This window comes from Microcaecilia unicolor, chromosome 5, assembly GCF_901765095.1.
Source record: "Microcaecilia unicolor chromosome 5, aMicUni1.1, whole genome shotgun sequence".
In the NCBI taxonomy this organism is placed as follows: Eukaryota; Metazoa; Chordata; class Amphibia; order Gymnophiona; family Siphonopidae; genus Microcaecilia; species Microcaecilia unicolor.
The window spans coordinates 119,993,089-120,013,320 of NC_044035.1; the positions used below are offsets into that span (position 1 = coordinate 119,993,089).

Below are 20,232 nucleotides of genomic sequence, written 5' to 3' on the forward strand. Positions count from 1 at the left end.
CATTGTGCCAATAAGTTTTACTGTGCTTCTTGTTTGAAGAAAAAAAAAAGGCACATAAAGTTCCTTGAATATAGAGAGTTTGCCACAATGCAAATACAGATAAACTCCGTTATAACACTGTGCTTGGGGTCCAAAGAATTACACCGTGGTATAAGCAGATCGCATTAAAAATGTCAATCCATTTTTCTGCATTCAACTTATACAGTACCTGTTATCAATGTCATGTGTGTGATAACTGAAGTACTAGAGAATACAATATTGTATATAAACCATGTTTCAATCTTTTTTTGAAAGGGAAAACATAATGCACTCTATATTTATTCAAACAATGAGGATAAATGAGTCTCAAACCGCCATCTTGTCCAAGTGGGTGGGGACAGCTTTGGCATTGCAACGTCATGCTGTTCCTATCAAATTGAGAGAGTCATGCTTGCATCGCGTTATAAATGTTCGCGTTATAACAGGGTTGAGCTGCACATATTCTGGAATTGCTATAAATCAGCTGCAGAATACTGTGACAAACACTGAGGAACCTACAAACTGGTGTTTGCTCAAAGAAGTCTTGTCTCCTACACATCCCTTCAAATCTAATCAACCATCACTTTTATTGAGATCAGCAGAGAATTTGTTTCTGAATGTGCTTTCCAATAAACTAGATTAGAGGTCTATCGATAATAATTTTTCTGTAGCCATTCCATTTTTATGGAACTCATTGCTTGAGTTGCGCAGTCATGATTTACGTATGACATATTTAGAGTTTGGAGCTGGCTCATGTTTTCAGGACAGCCTACTCTAGTCCTGGGTTTATACTATGGCAAAAATACACTTGTAGTCCTATTTTTCTCAAGGAAAATCATGGCTGGATCAGTCTAAACAGAGTCAGTTGATAACCCCATGTAAATCAAGACACCACCACAAAGGTTTTTTTTTTGTGTGTTCCCCGTGTGCTGCTTGTGTGAACCAGTGTTATATTACAGTTCTGTAACTGAGCAGTGATAATGTTACTTAAACTGTGATTGCATTCCGAAACTGATCCAAATAGGATCTCAATCAGTAGGGTTACAGAAATAGGGCCACTCCCCATCACTTTGGACTTTCATATTATCTATGCCCAGTAATGGCTACCAGCATGAGTCTTGTGAGCCAGTCTAGACTTCCAATTAGGATGGAATAGTGGGGTCTGAGTGGACAGACTCATAGGCACTGTGCTAACTGCTGTCCCTGTTACCACCACTGCTGTGAATTTCTGGCTTTGCATGCTTGAGGGAGGAGTGGAGAACCTATTCTGATTTTCATCACTATCTGAGAATCACATGAATTTTCAATTGCTAAAATAGGTCACATTGCATAAAAGTTTGAGAAGCATCATAGTAAGGTATCCTTGCAACAGCTTTTTCCAGAAATGTTCCCATATTTTGCAAGTTACACTATAGATTCTCTATGACAATTAAAAATTTGACTTGACACATGAAGGACAGCAGTTCACCATTAATAGTTTACTGTGAACTGCTTACACTTAAACACCTTAAATGGTGTCCTTCTTGTGTTCCTTGTATTTGACGCTGCCCATATTAAATCCTTACATTTTGTTTCTGTAATGGCTTGGGTTATTTACTTCTGGGTTGTTATAAAGACAAAGTCTGTCCAAGTACAGCAGTAAATGTCCCTTCTTAATTTTCATATCCAAACACATCAACAATTTTGTTAGAAAAGTTTCAACATCTGTCAAAATACTACAGCTTCCTTCAGCTGAATTTATGCTCATCTTAAAGCAGTGAATCTCGAGGGATTTTGGATTTAGCTTAAGGCTTTTTTTCAGCAGCTCAAAGCAAGTTAAAATTAAGGTACAGTAGGTATTTTTCTGCAGGGTTGCCAAGAGGGGGGGGGGGGGGGGGCAAAATTCCCTGGGCCCAGCCTTCAAGGGGGGGGGGGGGGGGGAGCAGGTCTCAGGCCTAGCGCCGGCAAGCTTCTTCCTGCCTACTTCCAGGTCTGTCCTCTCCTGCCGCCCAGGTCCCAGATCATTACATTAACGCAATCATTCGGGTCCTGGCACACTAGAGCAGAAGACAGAGCAAGGAAACAGCGTAGTAGTGACACAGAGACAGAAAGGGGTGGGGGCCTGCGGGTGGTGCATGTGCGGCAGTCCAGTCCTGCCCTGGGCCCGGCTGTCTCTCTCAGCGGCCCTGTTTTTCTGTCCCCAGAGGGTTTACAATATAAGTTTAAATCTAAGGCAATGGAGAATTAAGTGACTTGCCCAAGATCACAAGGAGTGTCAGTGGGGTTTGAACCCAGTTTCCCTTGTTCTCAGATAATTGCTCTAACCGTTATACTATCAAGATCAAATCCTAGTTGTGATTCTTTTTTTTCAATATTATACAAAATTTCTTTTAGGTCACTTTCTGGCAAATGAAAATTTGTCTAAAAAAGGATATTTTCCCTATGTAGACAATCTTCTCAGGATAAACTGCTAGAAGAACTCACCCTGGAGGGAGCAGCCTGTTCTAAGGACAGCAATAAATACTTTGAATCTGAACACATGGCACTTACCTTATAAGTCATTAGATCTGCCAGTAGCATAACATGCCTGCGGTCAATACTCATCCCATGGTTCACCATTGTGTACTGAATTTCATTGATAATGGTTGACCGAGCAGCTTCGATACCCAGTGTTTTCTCTACCTAATGAGAAATAAAACAGCAGCTGAAACTGAGAAATGCTCCAACTGTTTAAACAAAAAAAGAGAACTGATTTTCTATAAAGTCTTCCACAAAGCATTGTGTGGGCTATGCATAAAATGAAAGGTCATCAGATAGAATAACTGAAGCTTGAGAGAATGGATCAGAAAAGGGCAATTATGTGATTACAAGTACCCTTTGTTTGAACTAATCATTACAAGCTTCTTACCCACCCCATTTTAAATATCAATGACACCCAGAAGGAAAAAAAGGTGAATGTTAAAAATATATATTTAAATCAAAATACAACATCAATTCTGCACACAGTATGGAAATGTATATTTTGTGTTCTTTATTTATATTTACTAGATTCTTCAATGTAAAAGGTGAGATATCAATCAGCTGAAAATATCACTGATACACATTTAGGCACAACTTTGTATTTTCAGCAATATTATTTTAATTTATAAACATTTACCTCATCTGGTGCACCTCTTTTAAGCTGCACTACACCAACTTATTTTTTCCACATTTCAAGTACTAACGATACTCCCTAAAAGGCCATACTAGTGTAGTAATTTTATAAGGAACCATTTAATCTTAGGAAACAGGAATGCGTGTAAATTACCTCTTATAAAATACTGACCAGTGTAAGACTACACGTTAGCATGTTTCATTGTGGATATGCACATGGGTGAAGTTTATACAGAATGTGGGCAGTGCAAGGAATTGCATTGACTGGTATACAGTGGTGGAAATAAGTATTTGATCCCTTGCTGATTTTGTAAGTTTGCCCACTGACAAAGACATGAGCAGCCCATAATTGAAGGGTAGGTTATTGGTAACAGTGAGAGATAGCACATCACAAATTAAATCCGGAAAATCACATTGTGGAAAGTATATGAATTTATTTGCATTCTGCAGAGGGAAATAAGTATTTGATCCCCCACCAACCAGTAAGAGATCTGGCCCCTACAGACCAGGTAGATGCTCCAAATCAACTTGTTACCTGCATGACAGACAGCTGTCGGCAATGGTCACCTGTATGAAAGACACCTGTCCACAGACTCAGTGAATCAGTCAGACTCTAACCTCTACAAAATGGCCAAGAGCAAGGAGCTGTCTAAGGATGTCAGGGACAAGATCATACACCTGCACAAGGCTGGAATGGGCTACAAAACCATCAGTAAGACGCTGGGCGAGAAGGAGACAACTGTTGGTGCCATAGTAAGAAAATGGAAGAAGTACAAAATGACTGTCAATCGACAAAGATCTGGGGCTCCACGCAAAATCTCACCTCGTGGGGTATCCTTGATCATGAGGAAGGTTAGAAATCAGCCTACAACTACAAGGGGGGAACTTGTCAATGATCTCAAGGCAGCTGGGACCACTGTCACCACGAAAACCATTGGTAACACATTACGACATAACGGATTGCAATCCTGCAGTGCCCGCAAGGTCCCCCTGCTCCGGAAGGCACATGTGACGGCCCGTCTGAAGTTTGCCAGTGAACACCTGGATGATGCCGAGAGTGATTGGGAGAAGGTGCTGTGGTCAGATGAGACAAAAATTGAGCTCTTTGGCATGAACTCAACTCGCCGTGTTTGGAGGAAGAGAAATGCTGCCTATGACCCAAAGAACACCGTCCCCACTGTCAAGCATGGAGGTGGAAATGTTATGTTTTGGGGGTGTTTCTCTGCTAAGGGCACAGGACTACTTCACCGCATCAATGGGAGAATGGATGGGGCCATGTACCGTACAATTCTGAGTGACAACCTCCTTCCCTCCGCCAGGGCCTTAAAAATGGGTCGTGGCTGGGTCTTCCAGCACGACAATGACCCAAAACATACAGCCAAGGCAACAAAGGAGTGGCTCAGGAAGAAGCACATTAGGGTCATGGAGTGGCCTAGCCAGTCACCAGACCTTAATCCCATTGAAAACTTATGGAGGGAGCTGAAGCTGCGAGTTGCCAAGCGACAGCCCAGAACTCTTAATGATTTAGAGATGATCTGCAAAGAGGAGTGGACCAAAATTCCTCCTGACATGTGTGCAAACCTCATCATCAACTACAGAAGACGTCTGACCGCTGTGCTTGCCAACAAGGGTTTTGCCACCAAGTATTAGGTCTTGTTTGCCAGAGGGATTAAATACTTATTTCCCTCTGCAGAATGCAAATAAATTCATATACTTTCCACAATGTGATTTTCCGGATTTAATTTGTGATGTGCTATCTCTCACTGTTACTAATAACCTACCCTTCAATTATGGGCTGCTCATGTCTTTGTCAGTGGGCAAACTTACAAAATCAGCAAGGGATCAAATACTTATTTCCACCACTGTATATTTGCAAAATGTAGGCACACTCATTTACACCCTCTAAGGCAGACGTGACTGTGCCTTAAGTAGGTGTCTACTTTTTCTTTATAAAATAGGCTGAAAGCAAGCACATTTTGGCTGCCTTAAACTAGGTGTCTGGTTATAAAATTATCTTCTTAATGGGTAGAAGAGACTCATGTCTTACCTCACAAAGCTCTATTAAGAGGAACCTCTAAACAAAGCTCTATTAAGAGAAATCCCTAAAAATAGTTCTCATTCTCACCACCCCTCTTCTCAGTGTGAGCTCAGAACTCCAGGTACCAACCTCTGTGTACCAACCATGAAAAGCACATAAGAATAGCCATACTGAGTCAGACCAATGGTCCATCTAGTCCTGTATCCTGTTTCCAACAGTGGCCAATCCAGGTCACAAGTACCTGGCAGAAACCCAATTAGTAGCAACATTCCATGCTAACAATCCCAGGGCAAACAGTGGCTTCCCTATGTCTATCCCAACCCTTTTCAACACAAAAGATAAAGTGGTGTGGTAGCTGTGCTAGTCCACTTATAAAGGTAATAAACAGAAATAAAACAAAAAGAAAAACAGATACCTTTTTTATTGGACTAATTTAATACATTTTTTATTAGCTTTCAAAGGCAATACTTTCTTCAGATCAGAAATGAGCAAATGATGGCAAATATCAGAATATATAAGTGAAACATAAAAACTTCCTATTGACAGTGTCAAAGGGAAAGGTAGGGGTGGGTGGGGTGACCTGAGAGTGTCAAAGCAGTATAATTTTATGGTTTATAATGTGATAGGAAACCCATACTTAAGTCCTTTTTGGTGGGTGTCAAATATTTCATCATTTTATCTTCAAAGGTCTTGTTTCTGGATTGTGTTAATTTGTCCTTTTAGTATGCTCACCATGAAGGCAATGATGCAGTGCTCTGGTCCTGCAAAATGCTGTCTTACAGAAAAGTGTCACCGTGGTTAGCACTGTGGTGTTTTATATGGTGTCTGTGTAAATTGATTCTTGTCTTAAACACCTGGCCTGTCTCTCTGACATAGCATGTGGTGAGAATACTAAAAGGAAATTTTAACACAATCCAGGAACATAAAGCATTTGAAGTTAAAATGCTGAAATATTTTTACATCCACCAGAAAGGATTTAAGATCTGGGTTTCCTATCCTATTATAAACTATTAAAATTATACTGCTCTGACACCTCTGATCACCTACCCATCTCTCCCTGTTTTCACCCATCCCACCCCTGCCTTACCCTGTAAGACTGTCAGTACAACGCTTTTATGTTTCCCTTATATATTCTGATATTTGCCATCATTTGCTCAGTTGTGATCTGAAGGTGCTGATATCTTCAAACACAAAAGATGTGATCAGCACGGGAAAGGCAGAATATATGATGCAGACTTATTTCAGCTTACTTGCAGGAAAAATTCAAGAGAACAAGCAGCACCTCCTAAAAAGTGGGGTAGTACCTCATAGGTATTGTTGGAAGTTGTCCTTGACCCTTTGACTCCATGGGTTGCCATGACTGCTCGTAGGTTATCTCCTTCTACCAGCAACTTGTACTTCTCTTTTCCGCTCTGCTCATCAATGTGGATAACAGCCCGAGACACCTCGGGGATACCCTGCACCACAACCTTTGAGGGTAACAAAAATAGTCTGTCAAAAACTCAAACTATTCTAAAAAATCCTGTACATACAATTACACAAAACGCTGCAGGAAAAAAAAAACTTTAAAAAATAAGTATATCCATACAGTCCATCCACACCAACTCCACAACCTCCTTCCTCTCTCTCAGACATCTTCTGTGTGTATCTCCTACTTTCCTGAGTTCAGATCCAGTGCAGATTGTTGAGACAAGGCTTAATTTTGTTGCACTCATCTACCACTCTTTCTGTAAAGAAACATTTGCTCACATTTCACTGTCCACCTATGATCCCTCGTTCCAAAGCTTTCTTTCAGCTGAAAGAGGCCTACCTCCTGTACATTTTATCTCCCCATACCTGTCTTTCTCCCAAACTACTCTGTCACAAAATGCTTTATGGCAAAGACCACTTTTCATTTATAGCTGCCCTCTGATCTAATGCTATCTTTTTGAAGCTGCGGTCTCCAGAACTGCACACAGTACTTCAAATGAGGACCTCATCACATACAGAGGCACTATCACATCCTCCTTCCTGCTGGCCATTCATCTCCCAAGCATCTTCTGGCTTTTGTCACTGCCTTTTCTACTTGTACTTCCATGAAATGGCCCCCCTCATTTTTTTCTTATTATTATATAATTTTTATTGAGAAAAAACAAAACCATACAACACACAAAAAGAACCCCCATGTCTCATTAATCGTCAGAGATGACATACTGTGGGTTCTTCAGTAAGTGACCCAATTATACAGTGAGCCAAATCTCCCCCTCCCAACATCCCTACCAATATACAGCTTTGTACTATAATAAAGGAATAACAAAAATTCTCAAGATTGTTCCTCAGAACGGTCTACCCGAGTTATGTAGTCCACCCATACTTGACGAAACTGAACTAGCTTGCTCCTTCTCAAGGTTGTCATCTTAGACATTAGATATAAATAGGACATCTTGGCCTGTACCACTGACAGTTCCAGAACAGTCGGCTGTTTCCAGGCCACAGCCAATACCAAGCGTCCTGCTGCAAAGATGTGGTCAGTCAACTTCCTCTTGTGCACCAAGAGCTCAGAGGGCCTAAAATGAAGCAAGCAGCTAACTATAGTCTTTGAAATGCGGACCCCAATGACAGTCTGGGTCCAACCCACCACAGAGTCCCAAAAACTTTGTACCTTTGGGCAAAACCACCAAAGATGAGCAAAGGTTCCCTGTGCCCCACATCCCCGCCAAAATGGGAGGTTATTCTGGGTACCCAGCTCGATTTCTAGTCATGGGAAAGAATTTATAAAAATCTCCTCCAGGTTTCGGTAGCTAGTAACTTGGTGGAGAATGGCTACAACATATTATACCAGTGGTATTACACCCCAGTATGTTGACATGCTATGTATAGAAGTTGCCCCTTTGTTTTTTAATGAACTACTTTTACTGGGAATTCACAGGCACACGTACATTTTATAAGAAAGAACTGTATATTGATAAGAGTACATACTTGGTATATAATACTGGGTAGAGGTCAGAATAATTTGAGTCTGTTCTCAAATAGTTATAATTACTCCAGTTAACTAGAGTAAAGAAGAATCAGCATTATTCTGACCTCTACCCAGTATTATGTACCAAGTATATTCAGAGAATTAAACCTGGGGCTGCTTATTACCAAAGAGGAGACTCTAATGCTTAATCCAATTCTTCATTTAATACAGTGGTTGATAAAATAAGAAAATCAATCACTTATAGTTGCTATTCAGCCTGCTTACTTACTGCAATCTTTTCACTCGCCTTGCCATCATCTACAATTACACTGGCTGAAATTTAAACCTTTTTTTAAACAAGCTCCAAGTACTGATGTAAGCTTGGCTGTGCTAGAAGAATGGTTACAGTGTTTGTTGCCAAGGCAGCAGGTGGGGGCTGCCCATAAGATTTCCTAATAAGGATCACTTAACTGTTTGTTAACACTGTTCAGCTTCTATAGTCAATTTTCCTGCGTTTCTCTATCACTGAGGCTTTCTGATGACGTATCCTCTCAAACTTGGTAATGGAGTGAATTTTCACTATTCTGACCTCTACCCAGCATTATGTACAGAGAATACTCAGAGAGTTAAACCTGGGGCTGCTTATTACTAAAGAAGAGACTCCAATCCTTAATCCAAATCATTTAATACAGTTGAGCTGGATTAGGGATCCTGTACATATAGAGTGAGTCTGTGTCTGATTAGCCATCTCCCAGAGAGGAGTAACCATCAGTGGCTGATAATATGAAATATTCTGCAGCCACTACGATAATCGCAGCAACAGCTGCAGCAGGTGCAAAATAGATTACTAATTGTGTGGAAAAAAAACAACAAGTAGCAGTTTACTGTCTCAGCATAGACAGTTCAAGCTCTCTACATGCTGGATCTATGACCTAGGCACAGCTCTCTAACAGGTTGCCATATCTTTCTATTTCTCTCAAGAGCGCGATCATAGGGATAGGAGAAATCTGCTCCTCCTAGCATGAAACAAAGCTCTGAAGGCACTGAGAGCAGAGCACAGGTGTTCATAAAGGCTAATCACAGATGACTTGTTCCTTGCCAGATCCAAAGGTCACTACTCCATCCTCATCCTCCTCGACCTGTCCGCCGCTTTTGATACTGTTAATCATAATTTACTCCTTGCCACACTATCTTCATTTGGGTTCCAGGGCTCTGTCCTCTCCTGGTTCTCCTCCTATCTCTCCCACCGTACCTTCATTCTCATGGATCTTCCTCCACCCCCATCCCGCTCTCTGTTGGAGTTCTTCAGGGATCTGTCCTTGGACCCCTTCTTTTTTCAATCTACACCTCTTTCCTGGGCTCGCTGATCTCATCTCATGGCTTCCAATATCATCTCTATGCCGACGACACCCAGCTTTATCTCTCCACACCAGACATCACTGCGGAAACCCAGGCCAAAATATCGGCCTGCTTATCGGACATTGCTGCCTGGATGTCCAACCGCCACCTGAAACTGAACATGTCCAAGACACAGCTTATTATCTTTCCACCCAAACCCACATCTCCTCTCCCCCCACTCTCTATCTCAGTCGATGGCACTCTCATCCTCCCCGTCTCATCTGCCCGCAACCTCGGAGTCATCTTCGACTCCTCCCTCTCCTTCTCCACGCATATCCAGCAGATAGCAAAGACCTGTCGCTTCTTTCTCTTCATCAGCAGCAAAATTCGCCCTTTCCTCTCTGAGCACACCACCCGAACTCTCATCCACTCTCTTATTACCTCTCGCCTTGACTATTGCAACCTACTCCTCACTGGCCTCCCACTTAGCCACCTATCCCCCCTTCAATCCGTTCAGAACTCTGCTGCACGTCTTATCTTCCACCTGGACCGATATGCTTATATCACCCCTCTCCTCAAGTCACTTCACTGGCTTCCAATCAGGTACTGCATACAGTTCAAATGTCTCCTACTAACCTACAAATGCACTCAATCTACAGCCCCTCACTACCTCTCTACCCTTATCTCCCCTTACGCTCCTACCCGAAACCTCCGCTCACAGGACAAATCCCTCCTCTCTGCTCCCTTCTCCACCATCGCCAACTCCAGACTCCGCCCTTTCTGCCTTGCCTCTCCCTATGCTTGGAACAAACTCCCTGAGCCCATACGCAGAGCCCCATCCCTGCCCATCTTCAAATCCTTACTCAAAGCCCATCTTTTCAATGTCACCTTCGGCACCTAATCACTTTACCTCTATCCAGGAAATCTAGACTGCCCAATTGACTGTCTGCACATGTTGTCCACTGGATTGTAAACTGACTGCACATGTTGTCCTTTAGATTGTAAGCTCCTTTGAGCAGGGACTGTCCTTCTTTGTCAAACTGTACAGCGGTGCATAACCCTAGTAGCGCTTTAGAAATGTTAAGTAGTAGTAAGTAGTAGGACTGTAGAAATGCAGAGACCTGGTCCATTATACACAGCTTACTAAATATATAGACATCTGTTACAAACAGACAGCACAAGCTGCCCCATGTAATGGGTGCAGAATAAGCATATATGTTCCTTATAATAGATACTGACTTCCTACTGAATGTAGTTTAAAGTTTATCTTTGGTTTTTAAGCATCTATCAGGGGTTCTCAACCCAGTCCTCAGGACACACCTAAGCCAGTGAGGTTTTCAGGATACCCACAATGAATATGTATGAGATAGGGCATGCAAATCTATCTCTACTGTGTGCAAATTTATATCATGCATATTCATTGTGGGTATCCTGAAAACCTGACTAGTGTGTCTTCAGAACTGGGTTACGAACCTCTGATCTATATTCAAAGTTAAAAAAAAAAAAAAAAGCATATAAAATTTAACTAGTTTCTTGGACTAAGTGCATGTATTTATGGAAATCAGGCTTCCAGTCCTACAGTTGAGAGCCCCTGTTATAGGTTCAGCTTTCCTGTACTGCCAGGACAGCAGGGCATTCCCTCTCTGTTCCCATTTATGGTTTGAGAACAAGACTCCCTGAAAATATTCCAGTTTTCTTACTTTAGGCAGCTCCTCTTTCAGAAACTGTAGAACGTAATACATAGAACTCTTGCTGTTTTCGCGGGGGGTCACACAGATAACAGCCTCTCCATGGACAGCAATATCACCAGGCTTCACTCGCAGCTTTGACATGCAAATGGAATATCGTACTGTTTCTGCGTTAACCTGTTGAAGATAACCCATTTAGCAGTCAGAAGCCACACAAAGTTTAATTTCTTGAAAACCACACAGACTGATTTTGCTTCATGTACCACTCTTGGTCACCTTTGTTTCTTGTATGGATAAAATATTAGCAATAAAATATACTTTAAAAAGAAAAAGATTTACTTTATTGTTGGGAAAAATTAGTAATTTTCCCCAAACATGGCTTATGCCACTTGATTAAGATGTTTAATTTTAAGCACAAACATTTGCATTGGGAATTTTTTTTTTTTAATTTGAAATTCCCTTACTGGTACTGGGTCAAATTTCAGAAGGTTAAAGTTTATTTATTTATTTTAACCAGACCAACTTGATAGGGAAACTACTCAACATTGAGTTAACATTCTTTGAGCGGTTTGTGGGCTAACTATTTGATAATTAAGTGGCAGTTTTATGTTTTACTCCCGTGCGAGTGTGTCTGTGTGTGAGACTAGTTTTGTACTTTTTTTTATGTACAAGTCCAAAGCTTTGTTTGGATGTTTCTTTGTAGAAATTTTGGAAACAAGCAAAAGAAATAAAAGTATTAAGATTGGAAGACTGAGCTGACTTTATACAAGCAGTCATAAGATTGAGTTGGCCATGATAACATCTGGAATTTGCAAAGACTAGATTCTGTGATAATTATTCTTATGGAAATCAGTTGCTGCAAAATTTTACTAATGTAATGGTGGTAAAACCCCAAAATACATATGTAATGTTAAAAAAAAAATAGAGGGTCATTCAACAACAAAATAAAATAATTGTAAGACTTATGACTATATAAACCCCCCCCCCCCCCCCCCCCCAATACATAAAAGGATGGAAAATGATCAGCAGGTTCTGGCCTCACACAAAATTATACAAATATCATGAAACAGGGGTGTCTTTTTTTTCCCATTAGTGGGCTATTTTTTTTTCTCTTTTGTACGTGGCCACTGGAGGTGCCTGTCCTGAACTGAAGCTTTCCTGCAAATACTGCTTGTGTGACTGATGCCTCTTGTGCTTTGCTGGAAGTCCTTGCACAAGGAAGGAAAAATACAAAACTGGCCCGAATCTACAAAGGGTCACAGAAGCATAACAGGATGTTGCAATAGCTTCTTGATGCAGTGTGCTTCAGCCCTTCCACCTCCCATACGGTTCAGTGCCATGTTTGAATTAAAGGGTCAGTGGATTTAATATTCTTCCATTCTGTGGTATATTACATATATTATACGTAAGTACCTTCTCTGTCCCTAGTGAGTTCACAATCTAAGTTCTGTACCTAGGGTAATGGAGAGTTAAGTGACTTGCCCAGAGTCACAAGGAGCTGCAGTGGGAATTGAGCTACTCCTCCACTCCTGAACTGTGTGTGCTAAATATTATTGAACAGACCAGATGAGTTGCAGCTACAAGCAGAAGAGAAAGTAGTGCAAGAGGAGAGTACTAAAATCTTCAGGTGGGTCACAGCTCAAACAGAGGTGGGCTATATTTGGATGCCCAGGTCATGAAACAACTCACTTCAAGTCTGAGCAGCCTAATACGTTCCATCGAAAGTTTAACCAGGATGAAGCAATCATCAGGAAGGAAAACTTCTTCAATGTACTCTGAAATCTGCAGTAAAAGAGGACAGAGGAGTTCAAAGATATGCAGGTTAATTTGTACGCGAGTACAGAGTTGTAGCTATTTGGAGACATTACACACGTGTTCAATTTTCTTACTACTACATATTCAGTATATTTTGAAGAACATTTAAAAATAGAGGCAAACTGCTTAACTGTAATGTGGTAACCACCCAGATTCCTGTCACAAATCTTCCACTGAATCAAACAGCTCCCAGAACCCTGCAGCAGCTCAAGAGGAGATTCCATGGCAAAAGTTAGAGAATTCTGCAATAATACTGTGGAATTATTGCATAATAATGTACACTTTATTTTACTTTATTAAGATAAAGCCATTCTCCATTCTATCATATCTGGGTAGCCTGATTTTATCTTTTCATAGTATTGTTGAGGGGGGTGTGACAGAAGGTAAAATTATGTATAATCATACCTGATAATTTTCTTTCCATTAATCATAGCTGATCAATCCATAGACTGGTGGGTTGTGTCCATCTACCAGCAGGTGGAGATAGAGAGCAAACTTTTGCCTCCCTATATGTGGTCATGTGCTGCCGGAAACTCCTCAGTATGTCGATATCAAAGCTCCATCCGCAGGACTCAGCACTTAGAGAATTACACCCACGAAGGGACACTCTGCCCAGCTCACCACCGCCGAAACGGGGGAGGGGAATTAACCCAGCTCATCCCCACACAAGTGGGGGAGGGGAATCCGTCCAGCTCATCCCCGCGGAGCGGGGGAGGGACACCACACCCGCTGATGCGGGGGGATCTGGCTTATCCTGCAACCGCAACCGCGGGAGGAGCTGACTGACCCTAACACCGCCGAAGCGGGAGGGGTACAAAACTGCCCTACAGCCGCACGAAGCGGGAGGGAGTGCCGGCAGAATTTTTAAGTCTCAATCCAGCCCCGTAAAACGGAGGGGAGAGGAATGCAGCAGCTCACTGTAACACAAACTCGTCTTAACTCTTGAAGAATCCAAGTGAAAAACTTGAACACGAAGTCTTTCTGAAGTAACTGAAGACTGAACTTGAACCTGAAATGCAACCAGAATAAAAACAGTACAGATATCTGGGAGGGGCTATGGATTGATCAGCTATGATTAATGGAAAGAAAATTATCAGGTATGATTATACATAATTTTACCTTCCATATCATCAAGCTGATCAATCCATAGACTGGTGGGATGTACCGAAGCAGTACTCACCCAGGGCGGGACATAGAAATCCCTGACCGCAACACTGAAGCTCCAAACCGGGCCTCCGCCCGAGCAGCCACAGTCAAGCGGTAATGCTTGGAGAATATATGGGCCGAAGCCCAAGTTGCCGCCTTGCATATCTCTTCCAAGGAGACGGAACCGGCCTCTGCCATCGAGGCCGCCTGAGCTCTTGTGGAGTGAGCCTTCAGCTGGATAGGCGGCACCTTCCCCGCGGCCACATAAGCCGCTGCAATGGCTTCCTTGACCCATCTTGCCACTGTAGGCTTAGCAGCCTGCAGACCCCTACGAGGACCTGCATACAGGACAAACAGATGATCCGATTTCCGGAAATCATTGGTCACTTCCAAGTATCTGAGGATGACTCGTCTCACATCCAGATATTTAAGAGCAGAGTACTCCTCTGGGTAGTCCTCCCTACGAAAGGAAGGGAGACAGAGCTGCTGATTCACATGGAAGCGAGAAACAATCTTGGGCAGAAAGGAAGGCACTGTGCGAATAGTCACTCCTGCCTCAGTGAACTGCAGAAAAGGCTCTCGACATGAGAGCGCCTGGAGCTCGGAAACTCTTCTGGCTGAAGTGATAGCCACCAAAAAGACTGCTTTCAACGTCAGGTCTTTCAGAGATGCCCTTGACAAGGGTTCAAACGGCGGCTTCTGCAATGCTATTAGCACCAGGTTGAGATTCCACGCAGGCACCACTGAGTGCAGAGGAGGGCGCAGGTGATTAACTCCCTTGAGAAAGCGCACCACATCTGGCTGCGAAGCCAGGGAAGCACCCTTCAGGCGGCCCCTGAAGCAAGCCAGAGCCGCTACCTGGACTTTAAGGGAACTGAGCGACAGGCCTTTGTCCAGACCTTCTTGCAGGAACGCCAACACTGAAGAAATTGGAGCAGTGAAAGGAGAAAGTGAGCCTGCTTCACACCACGCTGCAAAGATACGCCAAACCCTGGCGTAAGCAGTAGAAGTAGAGCGCTTCCTCGCTCTCAGCATAGTGGCGATGACCTTGTCTGAGAAGCCCTTCTTCCTCAGACGCTGCCGCTCAATAGCCAGGCCGTAAGACCAAAGGGGGAGGGATCCTCCATCACCACGGGACCCTGATGTAACAGGCCCTGCTCCACTGGCAGCCGCAGAGGATCGTCGACTGAGAGCCTGATCAAGTCCGCATACCAGGGACGTCTGGGCCAATCCGGACCCACCAGGATTACCCTGCCGGGATGCTTTGCCACCCGGTCTAGCACCCTGCCCAACATGGGCCAGGGCGGGAACACATAGAGAAGCTCTTGTGTCGGCCACTGTTGGAGAAGAGCATCTACTCCCAGGGATCGAGGGTCCCGTCCTCTGCTGAAAAAGCGCGGCACTTGGCAATTGGCCGATGACGCCATCAGATCTAGGCTCGGCTGGCCCCAGCGCTTCGTGATGTCCAAGAACGCCTGAGCAGATAGCTGCCACTCTCCGGGCTCCAAGGTATGGCGACTGAGAAAGTCCGCCTTGACATTCATGACTCCGGCAATGTGGGCCGCTGACAGCTGTTCCAGGTTCGCTTCTGCCCACTGGCATAGACTCATAGCCTCCTTGGCTAGAGGGGCGCTCTTGGTACCTCCCTGGCGGTTGACATAGGCCACAGCCGTGGCATTGTCCGACAGGACCCGTACAGGCTTCAACACCAGTACCGGGATGAACTCCAAAAGCGCCAACCGAATGGCTCTGAGTTCCAGGAGGTTGATAGACCACTTTGCCTCTGCAGGAGACCAGAGCCCCTGCGCTGTCCTTCCCAAGCAGTGGGCTCCCCAGCCCGACAACGAGGCGTCCGTCGTGACGACAATCCACTCTGGGGTCACCAGAGGCATTCCCGCAGACAACTTGACTGTCTGCATCCACCAGCTCAGCGCCTTGCGCACTGCTGGGTCCAAGGGAAGGCGCACCGCATAATCCTCCGACATCGGAGTCCAGCGCTGCAGCAAAGAGTGTTGAAGTGGTCTCATATGAGCCCTGGCCCAGGGCACAACTTCCATCGTGGCCGTCATAGAGCCCAACAGCTGCACATAGTCCCAAGCCCGAAGGGGAGAGGCTACTAGGAACTGGGCCACCTGAGCCTGAAGTTTGACAATCCGATTGTCTGGCAGGAACACTCTGCCCACTTGGGTGTCGAATCGAACTCCCAGATACTCCAGGGACTGAGTCGGGCGCAGCTGGCTCTTCTCCCAGTTGATGATCCATCCCAGGGAGCTCAAAAGAGCAACTACCCGGTCCACAGCTTTGCCGCACTCTGCATAAGAGGGGGCTCGGATCAACCAGTCGTCCAGATAAGGATGGACTTGTACTCCTTCCTTTCGCAGGAAGGCCGCTATGACCACCATTACTTTGGAAAAGGTCCGCGGAGCAGTAGCCAACCCGAAAGGGAGGGCTCTGAACTGGAAGTGTCGGCCCAGGACTGCAAAACGCAGAAAGCGTTGATGAGGAGGCCAGATGGGAATATGCAAGAATGCTTCCTTGATGTCCAAGGATGCCAGGTACTCCCCTGCCTTCACTGCCGCTATAACAGAGCGGAGAGTCTCCATGCGAAAGTGCCGCACTTTCAAGGCCCGATTGACCCCTTTGAGGTCGAGGATAGGCCGGACAGAACCTCCTTTCTTTGGTACCACAAAGTAAATGGAGTAACGCCCCTTGCCAAGCTGACTTTCTGGCACCGGAACGACCGCACCCAGGCGGATCAGATTGTCCAAAGTCTGCTGCACTGCCACAGCTTTGACCGGAGACTTGCAGGGAGAGAGTACAAACCCGTCTCTTAAGGGTCGGCAGAACTCTAGCTTGTAGCCGTCTCTGATGACTTCCAGCACCCAAGCGTCTGAAGTTATTGTGGTCCACTCGCCCAGAAACGAGGACAGCCGTCCTCCAATCTGCACTGGGGCGTGGACCAAGACCCCGTCATTGGGTACGAGACCCTGGGGGAGGACCGGAGGGAGCACCTCCGGGACGGCGGTCTCTGCGAAAGGAATGCTGCTTGGGGGAGAAATTCCTCTTAAAGGAAGAGGGGGCAGAAGAACCCGACCTGCCCGGGCGGTACCGACGGGCTTCCTGAAACCGTCCTCTGGAGGTACCGGGACGAGCACTAGCCCGAGCCCTGACCTCTGGTAACTTCTTGCCCTTAGACGTGCCGAGATCGGTCACGATTTTGTCCAGCTCGACCCCAAAGAGCAGCTTGCCTTTAAAAGGCAATCTAGCCAGGCGGGATTTAGAGGCGTGGTCAGCAGACCAATGTTTCAGCCAAAGCCACCGCCGCGCAGAGACTGTCTGAGCCATGCCTTTAGCTGAGGCTCTCCAGACATCATACAGCAAGTCTGCCAAATAGGCTAAGCCCGATTCCAGGGCCGGCCAATCAGCCCTCAAGGAATGATCCGAGGGGGAAGCCCGCTGCATCATAGTCCGGCACGCCCTGGCCACATAGGAGCCGCAAACTGAGGCCTGCAAACTTAAAGCAGCTGCCTCAAAGGACGACTTTAAGGCCGCCTCCAATCTTCTGTCTTGGGCGTCCTTTAGGGCCGTGCCACCTTCCACCGGCAACGCCGTTTTCTTAGTCACCGCAGTGATTAAAGAATCCACGGTAGGCCACAGATAGGCCTCACGTTCACTCACAGCCAAAGGATAGAGGCGGGACATAGCCCTAGCCACTTTAAGGCTCGTTTCCGGGACATCCCATTGAGCCGCAATTAAGGTGTGCATGGCATCATGCACGTGGAAGGTTCTAGGCGGGCGCTTCGTCACCAGCATAATGGCAGAGCCAACAGGGGCTGAGGGAGAGACGTCCTCCGGAGAGGAAATCTTCAAAGTGTCCATGGCCTGTAACAACAGGTTGGGCAAATCCTCTGGGCTAAAAAGCCGCGCTGCAGAGGGGTCATCCGCTCCAGCCGAGCGGGGATCTATCTCCTCCAAGGAATCCGGAAAGGATCGTTGGGAGACCTCAGACACGCTGCCCTCATCTACATCGGAGGAGACAAAAGTCCTCCAAGGCCTGGAAATCAACCCGAGGGCGTTTACCTCTGGGAACCTCAACCTCTTTATCAGAAGAGGGAGCAGGGGCAGCGTTATGCATGAGGAAAGCCTGATGCAGCAGCAAAACAAACTCGGGGGAGAAACCCCCCAGACTGTGCACTTCCGCAGCCTGGGCAACAGCCCTAGACGCACTCTCAACCGGCGCTCGCAATAGCGGGGGAGAGACATGCTGCGCATCCAAAATGGCGTCCGGCGCGAAACTCCGTGAAGGAGCCGCGCGGGAAGAACGGCGCTTAACTTTAGCCGCTTTGTGCCGTCGCCCAAATTAAGGGCGTTCATGGCATTAATGTCTCCAACCTCAAGGGCGGCCCCGAAGAAGCCGTCCGAGCCGCGTGGCCGGCCAAGATGGCGGAGGCGAGGAGCGGGGGATGGGCGTTTATGGCGGGAAAAAACCGCCACGCCGGAGGAACGACCGGGACATTCATCGGTCACTAAACTATCACCCATCAAGGGCGAGTCAGGTTGTAAAACCCCCGCATCCCCTCTAGAAGCGCTCCAGCGATCCGGGGAGCGACCCTTTGCGCCCTCGCCCTCCGACGCCATTGCCACGAGGAGAAGAATCGGGGAACCCCCTGCCCGCTATAAAAAGGTAAAAATTACCTGCTGTCCGCTCCGAGTTGTAACGACCTGGTGTCCCAGTGAGTAGCTGCAATAGACGCTTAAATAAACGTTGAAATAAACGCCTTTAAGGACGTTAAAAATTTTATTTATTTTTTTTTTTTAACGGAGCCAGCGGGAGGGGGGAGAAAAGGAGGGACCTGGCACCACCAGGTTTGCACTTGCTCAAAAGAGCCCTCAACCCCAGGCACTCAACAAAACCTAAAAATTAGGCTTGGAGGCCTAGCCAGAGCTGCTGCTGTGTGTGACCACCACCTGCTGAGATAGAGAACATACTGAGGAGTTTCCGGCAGCACATGACCACATATAGGGAGGCAAAAGTTTGCTCTCTATCTCCACCTGCTGGTAGATGGACACAACCCACCAGTCTATGGATTGATCAGCTTGATGATATGGAAAGGATTTTAACAATGGGAGAAGGGATCCTGGGAATTGGGAAGAGAGAAGGGTCAGGAGAGAAAAAGATCAAAGTGAAGATGGAAGAAGAAAACATCTTAAATGTGTGTGTGTGGAGGGGGGGGGGCTAGATATCACATGTGTCTGGATCATTCTCCCTCCTGTGTGATGATCCTTCCTCTCCCTTCTTCTGGCAGTAATTTTTTTTTTTTTTTGAGGGGGTGGGCTGGACAGGTATTAAAGATGCTGCATTATAATTTCCATGAAAATGTAAGTCTGGGGCAGGGAAGGAGAATCAGAAAATAGGAAAAGCAAGAGAAGATACCTCCCCTGAGCCCTATGCACATACATGGGCACTTATTCCCCTCTATCTCACTAACACCTCTCTCTGTTCCCCATTTGTAACCATCTCGAGGAAAATATGACTAAAGTCTCCAGAAACAAAAAATGAGGTTTTAATGAAATCTGATACAGAAAACAATTTGTAATGCATCAGTCCTAACCCAATCCTTTTATGTGAACATTTTTTTTTAAGTTACAGAAGTTCAAACATGTAACTTTAACAAACTGCCCCTTTTCCCACAGACAGTAGCATTTCTCTCGTTCTTCTATATGCAGATTCTCTCCCCCTTCTCTTCTTTACCCTATCAATTCTCTCATCATCTTATATCCCTCCCCCACTCATGCTGATAAGATACTAGGAGGAGAACAGCACTACTTTAGGTGATGTGGTTTTCTGTCTTGGGACCCAACTCAGATTTTGAATTGTAACCTTGGGGCTAAGACACAAAGGTAGCCATAAAATATGGCTTCCGTGGGAGAAAACACAGAGTCGCAAACAGCGACAGATGCACAAAGGGGATGGCATGCAAATGAGATGCATGGATCCCCCTCTGTGCATCGGTCGCTGTTTGTTACGCAAAGCTGTCAATTGTAATTGACAGAAGCCAATAGAAACCTTTTTGAGTTACGTGGGGAGGGGCTCAAGAGAGAGTACAATAGAGTCCAGC

General features: G+C 45.4%; 1 protein-coding gene across 1 annotated transcript in view; it reads right to left on the bottom strand.

Moving 5' to 3' along the window:
- Positions 1-20,232, bottom strand: part of POLR3A (RNA polymerase III subunit A) — a 206,841-nt gene that overhangs the window by 4,452 nt on the left and 182,157 nt on the right. Inside the window, exons 26-29 of the mRNA XM_030203237.1 lie at positions 12,842-12,934; positions 11,165-11,329; positions 6,493-6,657; positions 2,548-2,679 (exon numbers count right to left, since the gene is read on the bottom strand). Of these exons, the coding sequence (XP_030059097.1) occupies positions 2,548-2,679; positions 6,493-6,657; positions 11,165-11,329; positions 12,842-12,934 (555 nt within the window). The remainder of the gene's footprint in view (positions 1-2,547; positions 2,680-6,492; positions 6,658-11,164; positions 11,330-12,841; positions 12,935-20,232) is intronic.